The sequence below is a fragment of the Mesoplodon bidens genome (genome assembly GCF_964165515.1).
Source record: "Mesoplodon bidens genome assembly, chromosome: 6".
NCBI classification, from domain to species: domain Eukaryota; kingdom Metazoa; phylum Chordata; class Mammalia; order Artiodactyla; family Ziphiidae; genus Mesoplodon; species Mesoplodon bidens.
Window position 1 is genome coordinate 103,659,199 of NC_138162.1, and position 21,602 is coordinate 103,680,800.

The following is a 21,602-nucleotide window of genomic DNA, read 5'->3' on the forward strand; positions in this document are numbered from 1 at the left end:
GAGGCACCGCTGAGGTACGCGAGTGCTCGAACGCTGGTGAGAGGAGGGGACGCAGGTGTGGAAGGCCGGGGAGGCCAAGGTCGCTCTGCTACAGGCCAGCTGGGCTTTCGCTCAAGCTCTTGCTGGTGAAACGGGGGCCCCTCCGGCCCACTCGGACCCTCCCCTGTCCTCTCACCCCATATCCCTGAGGAGCCGCCAGGGCCTGTGGGCCCCTGGGTGGAGCCTGGGCCGGGGGCGGGGGCGGGGAGTTGTTATTTGAGGCTGGGGGGTAGGGGGTAGGAGGAACGCAGGACCTAGGAGAGGTGGGAAGGTGGTGCTTGGGGAAGGAGGGGACTCTGATGGGGAGAGGGGTTTGGGCGGGCGTGAGTGTTACTCGCACACAAGGGGTGGGCAGGACCCCCAGGGGAGTTTTGGTTTGGGGAATGATGCTTTCTCCAGGGTGGAAGGGTTGTAGTATTTGCCTTCAGGAACCTCTTTTCTGGTTAGGCCCAGTCAGATGCCCCAGCCCGGAGCTCGTACCTGGAGAACTGGGGAACGTAGGCCTCGCCGGTCCTGGGACCTGCCTGTCCTTGGACTCTCCCCGTTTGTACCTTATACTCAGCCAGCCACCTGCTGACTAATCAAAGGAGAAAATCCACATTAAGGGAGGGCCTGAATCTGTAGAAGTGATGGTGGAGGTGAGGGAGGGGTGGAGAAAGAAGAGGATTCCAGAAATCCTGTAATTGGTAGGTGTTATAGTGCCTCTCAGTGTGTACCAGTTAGGCTACTGATCTGGTTTCTTCCAGTGGTGGTGAGAAGGTGTGAGTGAAGAGGCCAAGCTAACTGAAAAGGAGTTTAAACAATTAAACGGGAGAACTGTAGTAACCTTTGAGTAAGGGAGGCATATCCTCCCATTTTAGTGTAAAAGGTAATTTATTTAAAAATGTTTTGTCAGATCCTGAACTGCCTTCACCTGTAGTTGACTTAGGAATTGTGCGTCAGTCTTTTCTTTATATGCATGGCCTGATTTCTCTGTAGCTAATACTTAAGACACGTTTACAAAAGTTAAGAAGAGGCTTACTTGTTGGTTACAAAAGATTCTTCAGGGATCAGGGGTGAGTCCAGACAATGAAGGGAGCCCCTGAAAGAAGGAGTCCTGAAGTCAACAGATTATAAAGTGATTTTGAAGAAGCTTGGTGAGTCTGAGACTTGAGGGGCGAGAAGAGCATCATCCCTGGTTACCTTGGGGGGTGGGGGGAGGTGTTAAGTTTCACCTGTGAGACTCAGCAGGCATCATAGGCTCAAACCAGAAAGGGTCTGTACCCTGGAGACCTCAGTTCTGGTAGAGTTTGGAAGAAGAGTTTTATAGAAAGGAATTGGGTAAAGATTCAGAGAAGCAGCTAAGGAACCAAGGAGGAGATGGAAAAGTTTAATGTGAAAATAGACTGGAAAAATATTAGGACTCTGGTAGAAGAAAGAGTGGCCCAAAATGAAGCAAAACCCATAAATATTTATGGACAAAAAAATTTTATGATTTGGCTGTGTTAACTATAAACTAACTTATAAAGCAAAATCATGCCCATACATAAAAAGCGTTTCCGTTTACAACTGGTAGTTAACTTACAGGACTGAGTTCTCTAAGAGGCCGTTTGGGTAGAAAATATAAGTAAATTCAAGGAGGGCTTGGCCTGTAAGAGATTGCTGATGGAGAGTTTAGAATATTCTGTGCTAAACAGAAGCTTTTGAAGTGAACGTAATGTAGGAGGCTGGTTGTATCACTGGCCTGATCCAAAGTAGCTTTTTTTTTTTTTTTCAATGCTTTGTGAGTCTGTCTTGAAGGAAAAGGAAAAGAATTGGGAATCATTTAAATTATAAAATGAGGGCTTCCCTGGTGGCGCAGTGGTTGAGAGTCCACCTGCCGATGCAGGGGACACGGGTTCGTGCCCCGGTCCGGGAAGATCCCACATGCCGCGGAGCGGCTGGGCCCGTGAGCCATGGCCACTGAGCCTGCGCGTCCGGAGCCTGTGCTCTGCAACGGGAGAGGCCGCAGCAGTGAGAAGCCCACGTACCGCAAAAAAAAAAAAAAAAAAAAAAAAAATTATAAAATGATGGCAGATAATTAACCAGAACAGATTGACACCTGTGTCCTCTGCAGCCTTGCAATGGATCCTGTCCGACCACCCTTCAGGGGCCCGTCTCCTGTGCACCTATCTCAGTCTGTTCGGATGCCGGGCTCTTGGCAACAGGCTCCAAAACCTTTGGACCCAGCTCTGGGCAGGGCACGACCTGCAGGCAGAGGCCATGTATTTGAAAAGCGAGAGGAGCCAGGCCCACAGAGTGGGCCAGTGCAAAAGGTAAGACCGTGTCTGCATACATAGTAGCAGCACACAGCTTATCATCAGGGCAAATAAGGGATTTCAAGGTACTTAGGAAACTGGGAAGCCCTATATGAAAGAAAGGGCTTGTTTTTTTTTTCCCTTGAGCAACTGGTCGCCTCTTGGAATATATTTCAAATTCTTGAGTTGCAAGTCTAGAAAAAGGGCCTCATAATGGAAGTTAGATGGACCTGGGTAAATGCCTTAGTTCTCTAGCTTCTATAAATATAAATATATACATACATAAATGATAGGTTTAAAGGTACAGTCTTTTGTTTTTTTGTGAGTGTTTAGATTTCCACTCTGGGTTTGACTCTATGGTATTAGCAGCCACTCTTGCCTCTAAGGTCATAATTGTTAAGAATGGTTCCTTTCAGGGCTTCCCTGGTGGCACAGTGGTTGAGCGTCCGCCTGCCGATGCAGGGGACACGGGTTCGTGCCCCGGTCCGGGAAGATCCCACATGCCGCGGAGCGGCTGGGCCCGTGAGCCATGGCCGCTGAGCCTGTGCGTCTGGAGCCTGTGCTCCGCAACGGGAGAGGCCACAACAGTGAGAGGCCCGCGTACCGCCAAAAAAAAAAAAAAAAAAAAAGGTTCCTTTCAGAAGGCTCTTTGCCTTAATCTTAAAGAAAAAGAGGATCTTCAGCTATTGTTAGTGCTGTGTGTATACTCTCATGGACATGCATTCTTAATCTCCTAATTATATAGTAATTTTAAGAATGGTATTTGTCTATAATTAATCTCAAAGAATGAAGGGTTAGCAAATACAGGAAGAACCTAATAGTGCAGTTATGACAATTTTAAGTAGGTTGACAATGTCAGATGTAACGTTCTGTAAGAAGAAACATTATTGACAGTAATCCTATATTTTTACTCAAATGGATTGCTTGAGTCTGTATGTGGCAACTCTAATTGGTGTAACAGTAGTAAACTTCCAAGACTGCTACAGGAAAACGGTAGCCAGTTTTGTTGAGGTTGTTTAAAAAAAACCCAAAATTCTGATACCCTTAAATGATCCATTTTTTGGGAAAATTTATTAGCCAGTACACTTGTTCTCTCTTACCTTAGGTGTACAGGAAATGAACTAGAAAAATAATTCTGTTGTATTTGTTATACTGTATATCAAATCATGAACTGTAACTGTTTATGCTTGAAAACCTAATATGACATAAATGTTTTTTTTTTTTTACATAAATTTATTTATTTTTGGCTGTGTTGGGTCTTCGTTGCTGTGCGTGGGCTTTCTCTAGTTGCGAGGAGTGAGGGCTGCTCTTTGTTGTGGTGCATGGGCTTCTCATTGTGGTGGCTTCTTTTGTTGCAGATCACGGGCTCTAGGTGCGCGGGCTTCGGTAGTTGTGGCTCGTGGGCTCTAGAGCACAGGCTCAGTAGTTGTGGCACACGGGCTTAGTTGCTCCACGGTATGTGGGATCTTCCCGGACCAGGGATCGAACCCGTGTCCCCTGCATTGGCAGGCAGATTCTTAACCACTGCGCCACCAGGGAAGTCCAACAGAAGTGGTTTTTTTTTTAAGACCATAGGGATTTAAACAATTTTTATAAGGTATTTTTATTCTTGTAACATTTATAGAATTTGAAGTGGATGATTTTTATTATTTACCAAGACTTGAAGAAAACCAACAGTGTTTCTGGGGTTTTAAACTACATCTTAGAATAACTTTATTCTTTGACTTTCTGTAGGAATCTGTGGGTTTGGTCTCAGTGTTCCAAGGACTGGGCCTTGAAACAGTGTCCCAGACCCCTGTGGAACAGGGAATGCGTCCTTTAGGTATGTGGAAAACTAACTTGAGAAAACGTGGTGATATATATGATTGCTTTGTTCTTAACTTTACACAGTTTATCTTCAGAAAAATTACTGTACTTTATAAAATGTTCAGCTCACGGTTACAGCTGGGGTTTGACCATTCCATTTAGGTAGAGGCATTTTAGGTCGAGGCTTGTCTACCAGTATGGCACGCAAGGACAAAGAAGAACCCCATCCCACTTTTCTGGATCGTTCAGCATTGGCATCTGGAGATAGCAAGATGGCAGAGGCCTTCGTTGGTTGGAATAGGTGGGTAAAGTTGCCTTCTTGGCTGGCCATCAAATTCAGATGAAATATCTCTTAAGGCCAGAGAGAAACTCTAAAGTGGGTTGTATTATTTCACAAAGAAACAATGCATGGTTTCATGGTAAGAATGGGTATTTTCCAAGAGTAGTCAGCAGCTACTGATGCAGTCAGTCTTTGGACGAGGGTAAAAGCAGTACTCCACTGCACAGTTCACCACCCTGTTTGCCCTCTTAAGAATTCAGCCTGGTGGTAGTGGTTCTTTAACCCAGGTGGGTCAAACTTCCATCTCAATTTCTGCTATGGAAGTTGGCCCTGAGAGTCAATATTAATAACAATTGATGAATAAGTCATGTTGGCATATTGGATTTGGAGAGAATCCCAATGCTTGGGTTCCTTTTGCTGACTCCTCCAGGAAGAGAATGTAGATTTGGGGGACATTTAGATGGGGCATAGATAGAAGCATGATTGAGAAAGTTCTGATTTGCTTCTTTTCAACATTTCAGAACGCTTGGAAGAGGGAATTTGGATGCCTTTTTATTACCGATGGGAAGAGCAGCTGGTGGTATAGGCAGAGGAGTATACAAGGCTCCCGGTGCTCTCAGCCTGAATTCTCAGGATCCTGCCCAGCTGTTACCTCCGCCACCTCTGCCCCCGGCCCCACTGCACTCTCTGGATCACCCACCACTTGGGACTGCAGAACACATGGAAAAGTAAGTCAGGAGTGCTGCCTTCCCTGCTTGGTGATGATGTGGAGGAGGCCTCTGCATAGTATTGCAAACTCTGTTCTGTTGTGTCTAAAGTCCTCCTTGGGTGGTAGGTACTGCAGGGTTGTTTTGTTTTTTGCCAGTGGGGAGAATGACAAAGAGGGGGGGCAATTCCTGATGAGGTGAAATGGGGTTAGTGATGATAGCATGTATCTATCTAGAGTCTACTCATGGCTTTTCATTTCCTTCCTAATTCAGACATAGATAATTCTTTGTCATGTTGAAGATAAGGAAATTATCTAGGAAATACATTGCAGCAGTTCATTTTTCTCTCTAGAACTAATTCTTATGTTCTTAGTTAGCTGGCCTAGTTATTCTAGTGATATTACTAGGACAAATAGGGTGACCTTGCTTCTCTAATTAGAGATTGCTAAGAATTTACCTTCTGGCTTTCAAAGCTTCTTTTGTATGTCTTGATTCTTGGTCTGTGTACCTGTAAGCAAAGTGTGAAATACTACTTCCCCCAATCTATCTTTCCTTTCCTTTTCTTTCTTTGTATTTTTGTGGCATGGATTATTTGTTTGTTTTTGGCATATGTGGGTGCTTTTGTTTTTTATTTTTATTTTCTAGAGAGCCTTTTGTGAAGCAAGGATCAAAAGGGACACCTCAGTCTTTGGGATTGAACCTTATCAAAATACAGTGTCGTAATGAAGCAGTTTATCAATATCATGTGACTTTCAGGTATTCACAGCTTTTTCTCCCCCCTGTATTGTTCACTTCTTAGAGAGCAGTAATGAAATAGTTCCACAGGAATAACTGAATTGTCTTTGTGTATAACTCCTGATGCAGGTCCCCCTACAGTAATCATCTATTCAGATCCTTGCAATAAGTTTAAAGTTAACATTTTGTGTGTGTGTTTAGCTATATTACCAATCCATATTTTAACTTAATAGGTGCAATTTTATGCATGAGGTTAGAGGTGGATTTTCTGTGAAGTTAATGAAACTTAAGTTCAGGGCCTTTTACTTGCATAGACCCCTTCATAACCTTTTTAACTTATCTGGTATCTGTAATTTTGTATTCCTCTTCTTAAAGAAACCCCCCACACACACACACAGTGGTATCAAATACACACCCCACAATACTTGGATCCTTCCTGCATGAGTGCTATACCAGCATTTGATGGCTCTCCAGTGATAGTCTAGGGTTAAATTTGAGGGTGAAAAAACCAGAGAAAATAACTTTAATTTTATATCAGTAACTTTAGGATTTATCATACTTATTTAAAAGTTAAGAATTTATATTAGTCTGTGTTCTTTTTTAAAATCTCAGGAGAGCCATTAGCTGGAGGTTATTAGCTGGAATTGTGAAAATAAATGAGTGTTCTGGAATATTTATGGAGAAAAAGGAAGATGGAAGACTGAATTTTTGAAGCACAGCTATTAATTGGTACAAGAAGAAGAAGTGGAATGAAAGAGAGAAGAAAGGAACAGTTAGGGGAACAATACCCTGAAGACAGGGTTATAAAGCCAGAAAGAAGGACCCATTTGAATGAGGGGGAGGTGGTTGACTTTGGCCAAAGGGAAAAAAGTTGTTGAATTTGCGTTCAAGAGGCACCCTTGGTGATTTTCTAGTAGCTTTATTAGTGTTATGGGGAAAAAACGAGATTAAAAGAACAAAGGAGAGCCTGGGCCATGAGAAATAGCCAGTGGATTGGTCACTTATTTTAAAAGTATGTAAGAGCAATGAGAAATGGAATGATAATTGCTTTAAAGGTTTCTGTGAGGTAAGAAACTGGAGGTGACCACATATGACAAGTGAAGAGAAGGAGTCAGGAAACCTGGTGAAATTGAACTAGCAAGAGGGGAAGGTGGTGGGAGTGGGCCTGCTCTGGAATGTAAGGGATGGAGATGGGTGTTAATGAGAGGGAAGAGTACTTGCTCTGGAAATGGATTGACAACTGGTAATAAAACAGAAAGGAGTGAGACTCCTCACGGGTCTCTGCATTGACCAGGCTGTGGAGAAGACATGGATTCTATAAATCTCGAGATTGTAGATGTGGACCTTTGAAGCCACAATGTGAAGAGGATGAGAGAATACCGAGAGGATGTATTACAGTGACTGGTCATCCTGTAGCTCCCTTGACATCATGGGGCTCTAAAAAGACAAATTTAAATATAGTGTCTTGGGCATAATGCCATGTATGTGTGAATTTTTTAGAAGAAGCATTTTGAAATGTGATGTTAGCCTGTGAGTGCTTAGTTTGGGCGATGACTGTATTGGATTACCGCTTGATTTTTTTGTTGATGTTATCTTTCTTCATGTACTTGAACATGCTTGACCCTTTTAGCCTTGGATTTGTTTAAACTTCGAAGTTGTGGAATAGGTTGTGTGTTACTGTGATCTATTGGGACAATCATTGTACAAAGTAGCTACTGGACTTTTTCAAAGCTGTAAGATTTGTGACAGTGAATCGATAAAAAGTTGAAATTGCTGTGAGTGAAAAATGGTTAGAGTAAAATCCTATATTTTTTTAAAATATATTTTTAAAAGAGTGTATATTTCTGTAGATGCTAGAGCAGGGATTAGCAAACTGTGGCAGGCCTGCTGGGCAAATCTGGCCCACTGCCTGTTTTTGTAATAAAGTTTTGCTGGAACATAGCCATACTTATTGGTTTACATATTGTCTACGAGGCTTTTGTGCTATGTTAGCAGAGTTGAGTAGTTGTAGCAGAGACCGTATGACCTGTAAAATCTTTCCATAAAAGTTTTCTGACCCTCTGGTCTAAACTCTCGAAGAATGTACACTGACATGATAAGGCAGTTGTGTTTGGGTGGTGGAATTATGGATTGTTTTTATTTTCTGTGAGCCAGTATCCTTGGGTCAGAGTTCTTTTTGTAGTCAGATGTATTTCAATTTTTTAATATGACCACTAGATGGAGCAGTAGTCATAAGTGACTGCGTCTCTAACAGACCTACCGCACAGCTGTAAAGTCAAACTGAAATAAAATCCTCTTTATTATTTTCTAGCCCCAATGTGGAATGCAAAAGCATGAGGTTTGGCATGTTGAAGGACCATCGAGCTGTCACAGGAAACATCACTGCTTTCGATGGATCCATTCTCTATCTGCCTGTTAAGCTTCCACAAGTGAGACCAAATAGGAAGGGCACTTTGGGATGAAGCATGGGTGGTGGGAGATCACAGTGTCCCTGAACATTTGAGTTGTACTTCCCTATTCTGAGAGGAAAGGCAGACTTCTCCATAACAAAGAAATTGCACATGGAGAAACTTTTACCTTTGAGTTCTGTCTAGTCCCTTCTCTCTTAAGAGGAGTGGTTGGAAGCCTTTGACCTCAGTGACAAAGAATAGTTCAAGATTGCAAATTCAAAAGGCTCTATTGCTAGTTCTCCGTTGGGTTTCTCTTACCACATCCTTTCATAAATCCTACTTGTCATGCTGTGATTTTGTCTAGTGTGGACAGCAAAGTAACAGTAAAGGATAAAACACGTTTAAGATATTCTAGTGTTAGGTAAGCGCTTGGTATTGTTGTCATTTCTCTTTACTTGCATATGTTTATTTGTTAGGTGCTTGAGTTAAAAAGTCAAAGGACAACTGACAGTGCCGAGATCACCATTAACATTCAGTTGACAAAGACCCTGGAGCCCTGTTCTGACTTGTGCATTCCGTTCTACAATGTTGTTGTCCGTCGGTGAGAAACGACTGAAGTCTTATTTTCTTTAACCTCAGTCTTGTATTTGTAACAAAACTCTTCAGGAAGCTTGGATGGTATTAAAATACAGTGCGTATATAGATGAGTTTGGAAACAATAAATAAATGGATGACATTAAGGCTAACTTATTAAAAAGTTACCTCAGGGTTTCCCTGGTGGCGCAGTGGTTGAGAGTCTGCTGCAGATGCAGGGGACACGGGTTCGTGCCCCGGTCGGGGAAGATCCCACATGCCGTGGAGTGGCTGGGCCCGTGAGCCATGGCCGCTGAGCCTGCGCGTCCGGAGCCTGTGCTCCGCAACGGGAGAGGCCGCAACAGTGAGAGGCCCGCGTACTGCAAAAAAAAAAAAAAAAAAAAAAAAAGTTATCTCACGTGATTGTCCAGATTTGGGTATATGAAAGTAGGTTTGAAGTAGCTGGATAGAGGGGGATGGTTTCCTTCCATTCATTCAGGAACTTTTTTTGTTTGTTTGTTCTTGTGGTACGCGGGCCTCTCACTGCTGTGGCCTCTCCCGTTGCGGAGCACAGGCTCCGGACACGCAGGCTCAGCGGCCATGGCTCACGGGCCCAGCCGCTCCGCGGCATGTGGGATCTTCCCGGACCGGGGCACGAACCCGTGTCCCCTGCATCGGCAGGCGGACTCTCAACCACTGCGCCACCAGGGAAGCTCCATTCAGGAACTTTAAAAGCAAATGTTTATGGTACATATTTAATGGTGTCAGTGATGGGGCTACTTGAAGAGGTAGCATGTAAAAATTTTTGCTAGAATTTTTCCCAGTCCTTTGAATTTTTGGATACAGACAGCTCATAATTTTTTAACTTTTCTGAAGACTCCCAAATTTTCATAAAACTGTTATTCCCAAACCACCTTTTTTAAGATGAAACATAGAACCTGATTTCTACTTAGTAAGCTGAACTGCCAGGAACAAACATAACTTCCTATGCCTGACTGATAATCACAAATTTAGAAACGGACTTTCTTGTGCTCTTTTTAGTTAATGGGGAAAAGTAATGTAAATCGAGCTTGGGAAGTCAACTTGATTTTTGGTTACCTAGTTAGTAGAAAAAGCTGCAGTCAGTTGCATATACTGCAAGATAAATACTTTGGTAATTTTTATTTTTCTTTTGACAAGAGTGGTCTCAGCATAAAAGCTATATTGTGCAAAGAGCATCAACATTTCTGCTCTTTTAGGCTTCCAAAGGAAAATGTAGCTAAGAGCAATTGAACTTAACTATTTTTAATTCTTCTACTAGAAAACCCATTCTTGCTCTTTATTTCAGGGTAATGAAACTTTTAGATATGAAGCTGGTGGGGAGAAACTTCTTTGACCCTACAAGTGCTATGGTACTCCCGCAACACAGGTTGGTGGTGTTTTCTTCTTCCTCACTTTTGAATGTTCTGGAAATAAATTTTTCATTTCAATCACCATATTAGTATTTTATGATAGTGGGTACAGTTTATGAGTTAATTATTTTCCATAATTTAGGTTTTTAGTAAGTTCACAATGATGTTGACTTAATTTGTTTCCTATTGCTTTCTCATTGTTATTGGGGAGGGGCAGTATCTGCTCAAAGTATCGCCTCAAATGAGGCATGGAAATATCTGTGGTTCTTTTCGAACCCCAGCGTAAAGGCCACCTATGTCTTCAGATTGCAGATCTGGCCGGGCTATGCAGTTAGCATCCGGAGGACAGATGGAGGTCTTTTCCTGCTAGCTGATGTCTCCCATAAGGTCATTCGGAATGATTCTGTGCTGGACATCATGTGAGTGGATGGTGGCATCTACGTTTAACAAACTAACAATTTTCTGAGAAGTTCAGTAATAGCTGGTAATAAATACAGATAAGCCATTGTTCCGTTTGGGTTTTAAATTGTAGAATAGATTGAGAATGCTGAATTGATGTGCTCTTTCTGTGAGTCCTATCAGGATAGGCATCTGAATAGAGACCTGCTGCACTTAGACTGAGGAGGAATGTATGTAAGTCTCTGGTTACGAAGACTTGGTTTAATATACACATACCCTGAGTTCTTGTTTAAGTGTATTACTCTAGTAAATATTTACTGTAGTAAATATAGATGTGTATAATTTGTAATCGTTACATGAAATCCTGTCTTATACATAAATCTGTGTGCATCTATGACTTCTTTTTTTTTTTTTGCGATACGCGGGGCTCTCACTGCTGTGGCCTCTCCCATGGCGGAGCACAGGCTCCAGACACGCAGGCTCAGTGGCCGTGACTCACGGGCCCAGCCACTCCGTGGCACGTGGGATCCTCCCGGACCAGGGCACGAACCTGTGTCCCCTGCATCGGCAGGCAGACTCTCAACCACTGCGCCACCAGGGAAGCCCCATCTATGACTTTTTTAGGTTGTGTACCTAGAAGTGGGATTACTTAATGAAAAGGTCGAACATTTTAAAGACTTGAAATATTTACTATAATAAGATGTTTAAATATATATTGACCGAATACCCTCTAGAAAATTTACTTAGTTTATTTTCTCACCAGCTATGTATAACTACTGGGTGCTACCAAGCTTATGAATCTTTGCTTATCTGATAAATTCATTCATTCCATCAACATATATTTATAGCGCTCCAGTTTGTACCAGAGTTTTGGAACTTATCAGTTAACAAAACAAAGATCCCTCTCCTCATGGAGTTTGCATTGTAGTCAGGTGAGATAAATAGTAAATAATAAGCACGATAAGTAAATTGTATAGGGTACTAGAAGGGATGAGAGGTATGGAGGAAAGAAAAGGTAGAACACAGGGTAGGAGGGATCAGGAGTACTAGGGGTGGGATGGAGAGGGGAGAGAGCTGTCATTTCAGTAGCCTGTCAAGCTCATTTGAACCAACGCTTGGAACAGGTGAAGGAGTTAGCCAGGTAAATATATGGGCTAAGAGAATTCTTGTTAGAGGGACAGCTGAGGTAAAGGCCTAAGCCAGAAATATGCCTGGCTCTTCAAGGAGCAGCAGGGAAGCCAGGGTGGCTAGAGCAGAGCAAGTGAGGTGAGGGCAGTGGACGGATGGAGGGGATGGAAGGAAGAGCTGAGGATACAGAGCTTTGTAAGTCTGTTGTCAAAAGTTTCGGTTTCAGTGTGAGTGAATCAGGGCTTGCAGCCAAGGAGTGACACGATGTGACTTGAGTTGTGAAAGGACCCCTCTTGTTACTTACTGCGTGGAGAATAGGCTTGGTGGGACGGGGTGGAAGTGGGGAGACCAGCCAGGAAGCTCTTGTAATAATCCAGTGGAGAACTGAGGGGGTAGCAGCAGTACAGGTGGTCAGTGGTTGGCCTCTGGATTTGTTCTCAGAGCAGCGTTCAGTTGACTGCCCAGCCGGGTGGCGGAGCGTGAGAGAAAGAGAGAGGTTAAGGAAGACTCAGACTGTTTGGACTGAATTTGTCATTATTTATTTTGTCTCTCCTAGACTCTCTCTCTCCTTGATGGTGGAGACCATCTCTCTTTCTCTCACATGGTACACCCAGACGTAGTTTATTCCTAGCCTGTAGTAAGTGTTCAAGAATGTTTATTAAATAAAAATAGATGTCTTTAAATTCGCTCTTTCTTTCTTTATGGTTGCTGTCTTTGTTTTTCTACTTAGAAAGGTCTACTTGTTTTAATTTCCAGTGTTTTAAACCTTCTGGAACTTGGTGTGATGTTAGGATCATAATGATTGTTTTGGTACGGTTACACAATTTATTGAAAAACATTTTTCTTTAGATTTAAATCACTATTTTTATCAAATGCTAAAAGACTTGGATTTATTTCTGAATATTTCATTTTGAACCACTGGTTAAAACCAGTGTGATACTGTTTTAATTATTGCAGTTTTATTAGGTTTTATTATTTGTCAGGGAATTCTGTTTTCAGAATTTTTATTCTGTACCCCCCCTTACTCTTTCATGTGAAACTTTGAATAATTTAGTGAAAATAAGACAAAAAGTCAATTGGCAATTTGATATTGACTAGGGAGAGTGTTCAGTGAGGCTTCCTATTCATAAATATGACATGTCTTTTCATTGATTGAAATTTATTTTTATTAAAGTTTTACTTTTATTAAAGTTTTAGTCATATTATGACGACACAAAAACTATAGGTGAGCTATGTAGTATGTACTGTGATTATTTTTGTTTTCTGCACAATTATCTTGGATATAAAAATTGTCTTTAAAAAATTTTTTCTAAGTGCATAATTTTGTATGTACTTACCATTAATTCAACTTTAGATTCACATCCATTTGTGTAATCTCACTGTACATTCAGACACTAGGTATTTTGTCAGTTTCATCCTCCCTGTCCCCTCCCCCTTCCCCCCCCAAATCATTTCTTGGATTGTTTAAATCAAATTATATCTAGCTTTGAGCTCCTGTTCTCCAAGACAGTAAGAAGTCCTAAGTCAGGTATAACTCCATTATATTACATACGAGACCCTGAGATGTTCATGGTCCTGGTCCTAGTCTGGCTGTAGTGCCTAGCACTCAGCCTTGGAGAGCATGACTCAGGTGTGGGGCTCTGCACTTCTTAGTTTTCCCTTGCAGCCTTGCAGCTGTTACACACTTGGGACTTTGCCACCTTTCTTTCCCTGTGTGCTTTATGTTGTTATGAACCACTGGAAACCACAGAAGAGCAGTTATTTTCCTGGAAGTTAGGTATTAAGGCTAAAAGCTGCTGCATTTCTCATCAGGAATGCTTGACTACCTAAATGTCCATTGAGAGATGAATGGATAAAGAAGATGTGGTGTGTGTGTGTATATATATATGTGTATACACACACACACACACCACATACACACAATGGAGTACTACTCAGCCATAAGAAATAATGAATTAATGCCATTTGCAGCAACATGGGGGGGGACCTAGAGATTATCCTATAAGTGAAGTAAGTCAGAAAGAGAAGAACAAATACCATATGACATCACTTATATGTGGAATCCAAAATATGACACAAATGAACTTATTTACAAAACAGAAATAGACTCGGACATAGAAAACAAACTTATGGTTACCAAAGGGGAACGGGGGTAGGGGAGGGGTAAATTAGGAGTTTGGGACTAGCATATTCCAACCACTATACATAAAACAGATAACAAGGTCCTACTGTATAGCACAGGGAACTATATCCAGTGTCCTGGAATAAACCACAATGGAAAAGAATATGAAAAAGAATATGTACGTATATATGTAACTGAATCACTTTGGTGTGCACCAGAATCTAACACAATATTGTAAATCCCCCAACTATACTTCCATAAAGAGGAAAAAAAGAATGGTTGGCTTATTTCTCAAAGGGTAATGAACAAAGAAGGTTAGGTTTCATATGTTGCTGTTAAGTTCTCAGTAACGCATTTAACGACCCACAGAATTCGGTATCATCTTAGAAATCTCTGAAAACCTGAGTGGCTTCAGTTTGGACTGGCTGCTCTCCAGCGTAGCTGATAGTTACTGTCTGGGATTCCCCTTCACTGTGGTGAAGACTCCCTTTCCCTCTCACCACAGGTATCCTGTAGTTCGATCCCGTGACGACTTCTTCCTGGTTTACTCTCTTTGTTTCTGAGCTCTTACGTGTTTGAAATCTCTTTATTTTACCTTAGTTTGATTGGGCATAAAATTTGAGATTGGAGATAATTTTCCCTTGGAATTTAAAAATCATGGTTCCATTGTTTTTTTTTTTTTCCTTCGGTATAATCTTTATTCATGTTCACATATTCTTTCACATATTCTTTCCTTATTTAAACTTAACTCTTTGGGTGTTATCATAGTAACGCTCTATTTGAATACACCTTATTTCTGAATTTTTCCATTTTTTCATTCTGTAGGTGAGTAAACAACCACCTCTTACACCATCCTTATATCTTTTTTTACCTCATTTGTACCTTTTGAGCAAGCCCAAACTTGATTTTAATAGTGCTTCATCCCTTCTTTTTTTCATATTTTAATTTTAGATTTGATATGTTAAATGCTGTGTAGGTACTACACTTCTAAAAAATTATTATGGTTAGTAATATATTTTAGTATTGGTAAGGTAAGTCCTTCCACCTTGCTCTTATATCCACTATCTTCCTTTTTCTTTCCTATAACTATTTTTCACATTTATTTTCCAGATTAATTTCAGAATACTTCTGTTGAGAAAGTATGCCAGAAAATGCCACTGCAGTTTTGCTCCATTTTCTTTCTGCTTTCAGATTTACTGTTGAAAAAATCTATATAGATTTTATAATCTATATAGATTCTATAATCTTTATAGATTATATTCCATTTAAAATTATTATAAAATATTGACTATGTTCCCTGTGCTAATTATATCCTTGTAGCTTATTTATTTTGTACATAATGGTTTGGACCCCCTGAATTCCATACCCTTATCTTGCCCTCACCGCTTCCCTCTTCCCACTGGTAACCACTAGTTTGTTCTCTTTAACTGTGAGTCTCTTTCTTTTTTGTTATATTCACTAGTCTTTTTTTTTAGATTCCACATGTAAGTGATAAAATGCAGTATTTGTCTTTCTCTGACTTATTTCACTAAGCTAATACCCTCCAGGTCCATCCATATTGTTGCAAATGGCAAAATTTCATTCCTTTTTCATGGCTAAGTAGTATTCGTGTGTGTGTGTGTGTGTGTGTGTGTGTGTATATGTATCTCAGTTCTTCCTTATCCATTCATTTGTTCATGGACACTTAGGTTACTTCCATATCTTGGCTATTGTAAATAATAATAATAATAATGCTGTTGTGAACAATGGTGTGCATGCATCTTTATGAATTAGTGTTTTCTTTGGATATGTACCCAGGAGTGGAATTGCTGGCTCATATGATATATTTTTAGTTTTTTGAGGAACCTCAATAGTGTTTTCCTCAGAGGCTGCACAAATTTATATTCTCATCAACAGTGTACAGAGGTTCCCTTTTCTCCACATCCTTGCCAACATTTGTTATCCGTGGTCTTTTTTTTTCTTTTTTAAATTTATTTTATTTATTTATTATTTTTGGCTGCATTGGGTCTTCTTTGCTATGCGCGGGCTCTCTCTAGTTATGGCGAGTGGGGGCTACTCTTTGTTGTGCATGGGCTTCTCACTGCAGTGGCTTGTCTTGTTGCGGAGCACGGGCTCTAGGTGCGCAGGCTTCAGTAGTTGTGGCACACGGGCTTCAGTAGTTGTGGCTCGTGGGCTCTAGAGTGCAGGCTCAGTAGTTATGGCTCAATAGTTGTGGTGCTCGGGCTTATTTGCTCTGTGGCATGTGGGATGTTCCCGGACCAGGGCTCGAACATGTGTCACCTACATTGGCAGGCAGATTCTTGACCGCTGTGCCACCAGGGAAGCCCCGTCTGTGGTCTTTTTTTTTTTTTTTTTTTTTGCCGTATGCGGGCCTCTCACTGTTGTGGCCTCTCCCATTGCCGAGCACAGGCTCCAGACGCGCAGGCTCGGCAGCCATGGCTTACGGGCCCAGACAGCTCCACGGCATGTGAGATCTTCCCGGACTGGGGCACGAACCCATGTCCCCTGCATCGGCAGGCGGACTCTCAACCACTGCGCCACCAGGGAAGCCCCAATCTGTGGTCTTTTTGATGATAGCCATTTTGACAAGTGTGAGGTGCTATCTCATTGTGTTTTCTGTGATTTTTTTAACATCTTTAATTGGAGTATAATTGCTTTACAGTGTTGTGTTAGTTTCTGCTGTATAACAATGAATCAGCTATATGCATACATATATCCACATATCCGCTCCCTCTTGCATCTCCCTCCCACCCTCCTTATCCCTCCCTTCTAGGTGGTCGTAAAGCACTGAGCTGAGCTCCCTGTGCGATGCAGCTGCTTCCCACTAACTATCCATTTTACATTTGGTAGTGTATATATGTCCATGCCACTCTCTCACTTCGTCCCAGCTTACCCTTCCCCCTCCCCGTGTCCTCAAGTCCATTTTCTACGTCTGTGTCTTTATTCCTGTCCTGCCTCTAGGTTCATCAGAACCAATTTTTTTTTTTTTAGATTTCATATATATGTGTTAGCATACGATATTTGTTTTTCTCTTTGTGACTTACGTCACTCTGTATGACAGACTCTAGGTCCATCCACCTCACTACAGAGAACTCAATTTCATTTCTTTTTACGGCTGAGTAATATTCCATTGTATATATGTGCCACATCTTCTTTATCCATTCATCTGTCAGTGGACACTTCCATGTTCTGGCTGTTGTAAATAGTGCTGCAATAAACATTGTGGTACATCACTCTTTTTGAATTATGGTTTTCTTAGGGTATATGCCCAGTAGGGGGATTGCTGGGTCATATGGTAGTTCTATTTTTAGTTTTTTAAGGAACCTCCGTACTGTTCTCCATAGTGGCTGTACCAATTTACATTCCCACCAACAGTGCAAGAGGGTTCCCTGTTCTCCACACCATCTCCAGCATTTATTGTTTGTAGATTTTTTTTTTTTTTTTTTTTTTTGCTGTACGTGGGCCTCTCACTGTTGTGGCCTCTCCCGTTGCGGAGCACAGGCTCCGGACGCACAAGCTCAGCGGCCATGGCTCATGGGCCCAGCCGCTCCGTGGCATGTGCAATCTTCCCAGACCGGGGCACAAACCCGTGTCCCTTGCATCAGCAGGCGGACTCTCAACCACTGCGCCACCAGGGAAGCCCTATTGTTTGTAGAGTTTTTGATGATGGCCATTCTGGCCAGTGTGAGGTGATACCTCATTGTAGTTTTGATTTGCATTTCTCTAATGATTAGTGATGTTGAACATCTTTTCATGTGTTTGTTGGTAATCTGCATATCTTCTTTGGAGAAATGTCTGTTTAGGTCTTCTGTCCATTTTTGGATTGAGTTGTTTGTTTTTTTGATGTTGAGCTGCATGAGCTGCTTATATATTTTGGAGATTATTCCTTTGTCAGTTGTTCTGTTTTCAATTATTTTCTCCCATTCTGAGGGTTGTCTTTTCATCTTGTTTATGGTTTCCTTTGCTGTGCAGAAGCTTTTAAATTTCATTAGGTCCCATGTGTTTATTTTTGTCTTTATTTCCATTTCTCTAGGAGGTGGGTCAAAAAGGATCTTGCTGTGATTTATGTCATAGAGTGTTCTGCCTCTGTTTTCCTCTAAGAGTTTTATAGTGTCTGACCTTACATTTAGGTCTTTAATCCATTTTGAGCTTATTTTTGTGTATGGTGTTAGGGAGTGTTCGAATTTCATTCTTTTACATGTAGCTGGCCAGTATTCTGAGCATCAATTATTGAAGAGGCTGTCTTTTCTCCATTGTATATTCTTGCCTCCTTTATCAAAGATAAAGTGACCATATGTGCGTGGGTTTACCTCTGGGCTTTCTATTCTGTTCCATTGATCTTTATTTCTGTTTTTGTGCCTGTACTATACTGTCTTGATTACTGTAGCTTTGTAGTATAGTCTGAAGTCCAGGAGCCTGATTCCTCCAGCTCCGTTTTTCTTTCTCAAGATTGCTTTGGCTATTCGGGGTCTTTTGTGTTTCCATACAAATTTTGAAATATTTTGTTCTAGTTCTGTGAAAAATGCCAGTGGTAGTTTGATAGGGATTGCATTGAATCTGTACATTGCTTTGGGTAGTACAGTCATTTTCACAATGTTGATTCTTCCTCTCCAAGAACATAGTATATCTCTCCATCTGTTTGTAGCATCTTTAATTTCTTTCATCAGTGTCTTATAGTTTTCTGCTTACAGGTCTTTTGTCTCTTTAGGTAGGTTTATTCCTAGGTATTTTATTCTTTTTGTTGCAGTGGTAAATGGGAGTGTTTCCTTAATTTCTCTTTCAGAGTTTTCATCATTAGTGTATAGGAATGAGAGAGATTTCTGTGCATTAATTTTGTACCCTGCTACTCTACCAAATTCATTGATTAGCTCTAGTAGTTTTCTGGTAGCATCTTTAGGATTCTCTATGTATAGTATCATGTCATCTGCAGACAGTGACAGTTTTACTTCTTTTCTGATTTGGATTCCTTTTATTTCTTTTTCTTCTCTGATTTCTGTGGCTAGGACTTCCAAAACTATGTTGAAAAATAGTGGTGAGAGTGGGCAACCTTGTCTTGTTCCTGATCTTAGAGGAAATGGTTTCAGTTTTTCACCATTGAGAACAATGGTGGCTGTGGGTTTGTCATATACGGCCTTTATTATGTTGAAATAGGTTCCCTCTATGCCTACTTTCTAGAAAGTTTTTATCATAAGTGGGTGTTGAATTTTGTCAAAAGCTTTTTCTGCATCTACTGAGATGATCATATGATTTTTATTCTTCAGTTTGTTAGTGTGGTGTGTCACACTGATTGATTTGTGAATGTTGAACCATCCCTGGAATAAATCCCACTTGATCATGGTATATACATCCTTTTAATGTATTGTTGAATTCAGTTTGCTGATATCTTGTTGAGAATTTTTGTGTCTACATTTTTCAGTGATACTGGCTTATAATTTTCTGTTTTGGGAATATCTTTGTGTGGATTTGGTATCAGGGTGATAACTGGCCTTATAGAATGAGTTCAGAATGTGCCTTCCTTTGCAAGTTTTTGCAGCAATTTGGGAAGGCTAGGTGTTAACTCTTGTATAAATTTTTGGTAGAATTCACCTGTGAAGCCATCTGGTCCTGGACTTCTGTTTGTTGTGAGTTTTTTTATTATTGAAATTTCATTACTGGTAATTGGTCTGCTCAGATTGTCCATTTCTTCCTGGTTCAGTCTTGTGAAATTGTACATTTCTAGGAATTTGTCTATTTCGTCTATGTTGTCCATTTTATCCACATAGTTGTTTGTAATAATCTCTTGTAATCCTTTGTATTTCTGTGGTGACAGTGTAACTTCTTTTTCACTTCTGATTTTATTGATCTGGGCACTCTTTTTTTTCTTGATGTGTCTAGCTAAAGGTTTATCACTTTTGTTTATCTTTTCAGAGAACCAGCTCTTAGTTTCATTAATCCTTTCTGTTGCCTTTTTAGTCTCTATTTTGTTTATTTCTGCTTGTGTTCTTTATGATTTCTCTCCTTCTACTAACTTTGGGTTTTGTTCTTCTTTTTCTAGTTCCTTTAGGTGTAGGGTTAGGTTGTTTCTTTGAGATTTTTCTTGTTTCTTGAGATAGGCTTGTATCACTATAAACTTTCCTGTTAGAACTACTTTTGTTATGTCCCATAGATTTTGGATCATTGTGGTTTTTTTTTTCATTTGTCTCCAGGTATTTTTTAAATTTCTTCAGTGACGCCTTTTTTAGTGGCTTATTGTTTAGCCTCTATGTGTTTGGTGTTTTGCAGTTTTTTCCCTTTGTAGTTGATTTCTAGTCTCATAGTGTTATAGTCAGAAAATATGCTTGATATGATTTCAGTTTTCTTAAATTTACTGAGAATTGTTCTGTAGCCTAGAATGTGATCTACCCTGGAGAATGTTCCATATGCACTTGAAAAGAATGTGTATTCTGCTGCTCTTGGATGGAATGTTCCATATATATCTATTAAGTTCATCTGGTCTAATGTGTCATTTAAGGCCAGTGTTTCATTACTAATTTTCTTTCTGGGTGATCTGTGCATTGATGTACATGGGGTGTTAAAATCCCCTACTATTATCTTGTTACTGCCAATTTCTCCCTTTATGTCTGTTCGTATTTTTTTTACGTGTTTAGGTGCTCCCATGTTGGTTGCATATATATTTATAATTGTTTTATCTTATCCTTGGCTTGATCCCTTGATCATTATGTAGTATTCTTCTTTGTCTCTTTTAACAGTCTTTGTTTTAAAGTCTATTTTGTCTGATATATGTATTGCTACCCTGGCTTTCTTTTGATTTCCATTTGCACAGAATACTTTTCCATCATCTCACTTTCAGTCTATGTATGTCTGTAGATCTAAAGTGAGTGTCTTGTAAGCAACATATATATGGGTCTTGTTTTTGTATCCACTCAGCTCCTCTGTCTTTTGATGGGATCATTTGGTGCCTTTACATTTAAAGTAATTATTGGTAGGTATGTACATATTGCCATTCTGTTAATTGTTTTGGGTTGTTTTTGTAGTTCTTTTTGGTTACTTTTTTCTGCTTTTGTTCTCTTCCCTTGTGATTTAATGACTATCTTTAGTGTTAATGTTTGGATTCCTTTTTCTTTTTTGTGTATATCTATTATGGATTTTTGGTCTGTGTTTATCATGAGGTTTATATATATGATTATTTTAATTTGCTGCTGTCTTAATTTCAAACACATTTTAATAGCTCTGCATTTTTTACTCCTCTCCCCCAATGATTACTGTTTTTGATATCATATTTTTATCTTTTTGTTTTGTGTATCACTTAACTACTTACTGTGGATATAGATGATTTTACTGCTTTTGTCTTTTAGCCTTCCTACTAGCTTTGTATGTGGTTGATTTACTACTTTTACTGTATATTTACCTTTACCAGTGAGCTTTCTTCTTTCATAATTTTCATGTTTCTAGTTGTGGCTTTTTCTTTTTTGCTTAGAGAAATCCCTTTAACATTTCTTGTAAAGCTGGTTTGATGGTGCTGAACTCTTTTAGCCTTTGCTTGTCTATAAAGCTTTTGATCTCTCCATCAAATCTGAACAAGAGCCTTGCTGGTCAGAGTGTTCTTGGTTTTAGATTTTCCCCTTTCATCACTTTAAATATATTATGCCACTCCCCCCCCCGCCTTTTTTTTTTCTGGGAGAGGGAAGGATTTATTATTACTTGCAGCAAGTAAGGAGAACACTGGGGTTGTTTCCCAAAGCAGTGTCTCCTGTGCCACTCCCTTCTGGCTTGCAGA

At 40.5% G+C, this 21,602-nt stretch overlaps 1 protein-coding gene across 2 annotated transcripts in view; it reads left to right on the plus strand.

The window, feature by feature from the left end:
• The first annotated feature begins 1,704 nt into the window (after positions 1-1,704).
• Positions 1,705-21,602, plus strand: part of PIWIL2 (piwi like RNA-mediated gene silencing 2) — a 68,052-nt gene continuing 48,154 nt past the window's right edge. For both annotated transcript variants that reach the window (XM_081236705.1, XM_081236706.1), the window contains exons 1-9: positions 1,705-2,333; positions 4,050-4,141; positions 4,288-4,422; positions 4,923-5,129; positions 5,754-5,864; positions 8,155-8,272; positions 8,710-8,834; positions 10,134-10,221; positions 10,510-10,616. In XM_081236705.1, the coding sequence (XP_081092831.1) occupies positions 2,142-2,333; positions 4,050-4,141; positions 4,288-4,422; positions 4,923-5,129; positions 5,754-5,864; positions 8,155-8,272; positions 8,710-8,834; positions 10,134-10,221; positions 10,510-10,616 (1,175 nt within the window). In that variant the 5' untranslated portion in view covers positions 1,705-2,141. The remainder of the gene's footprint in view (positions 2,334-4,049; positions 4,142-4,287; positions 4,423-4,922; positions 5,130-5,753; positions 5,865-8,154; positions 8,273-8,709; positions 8,835-10,133; positions 10,222-10,509; positions 10,617-21,602) is intronic.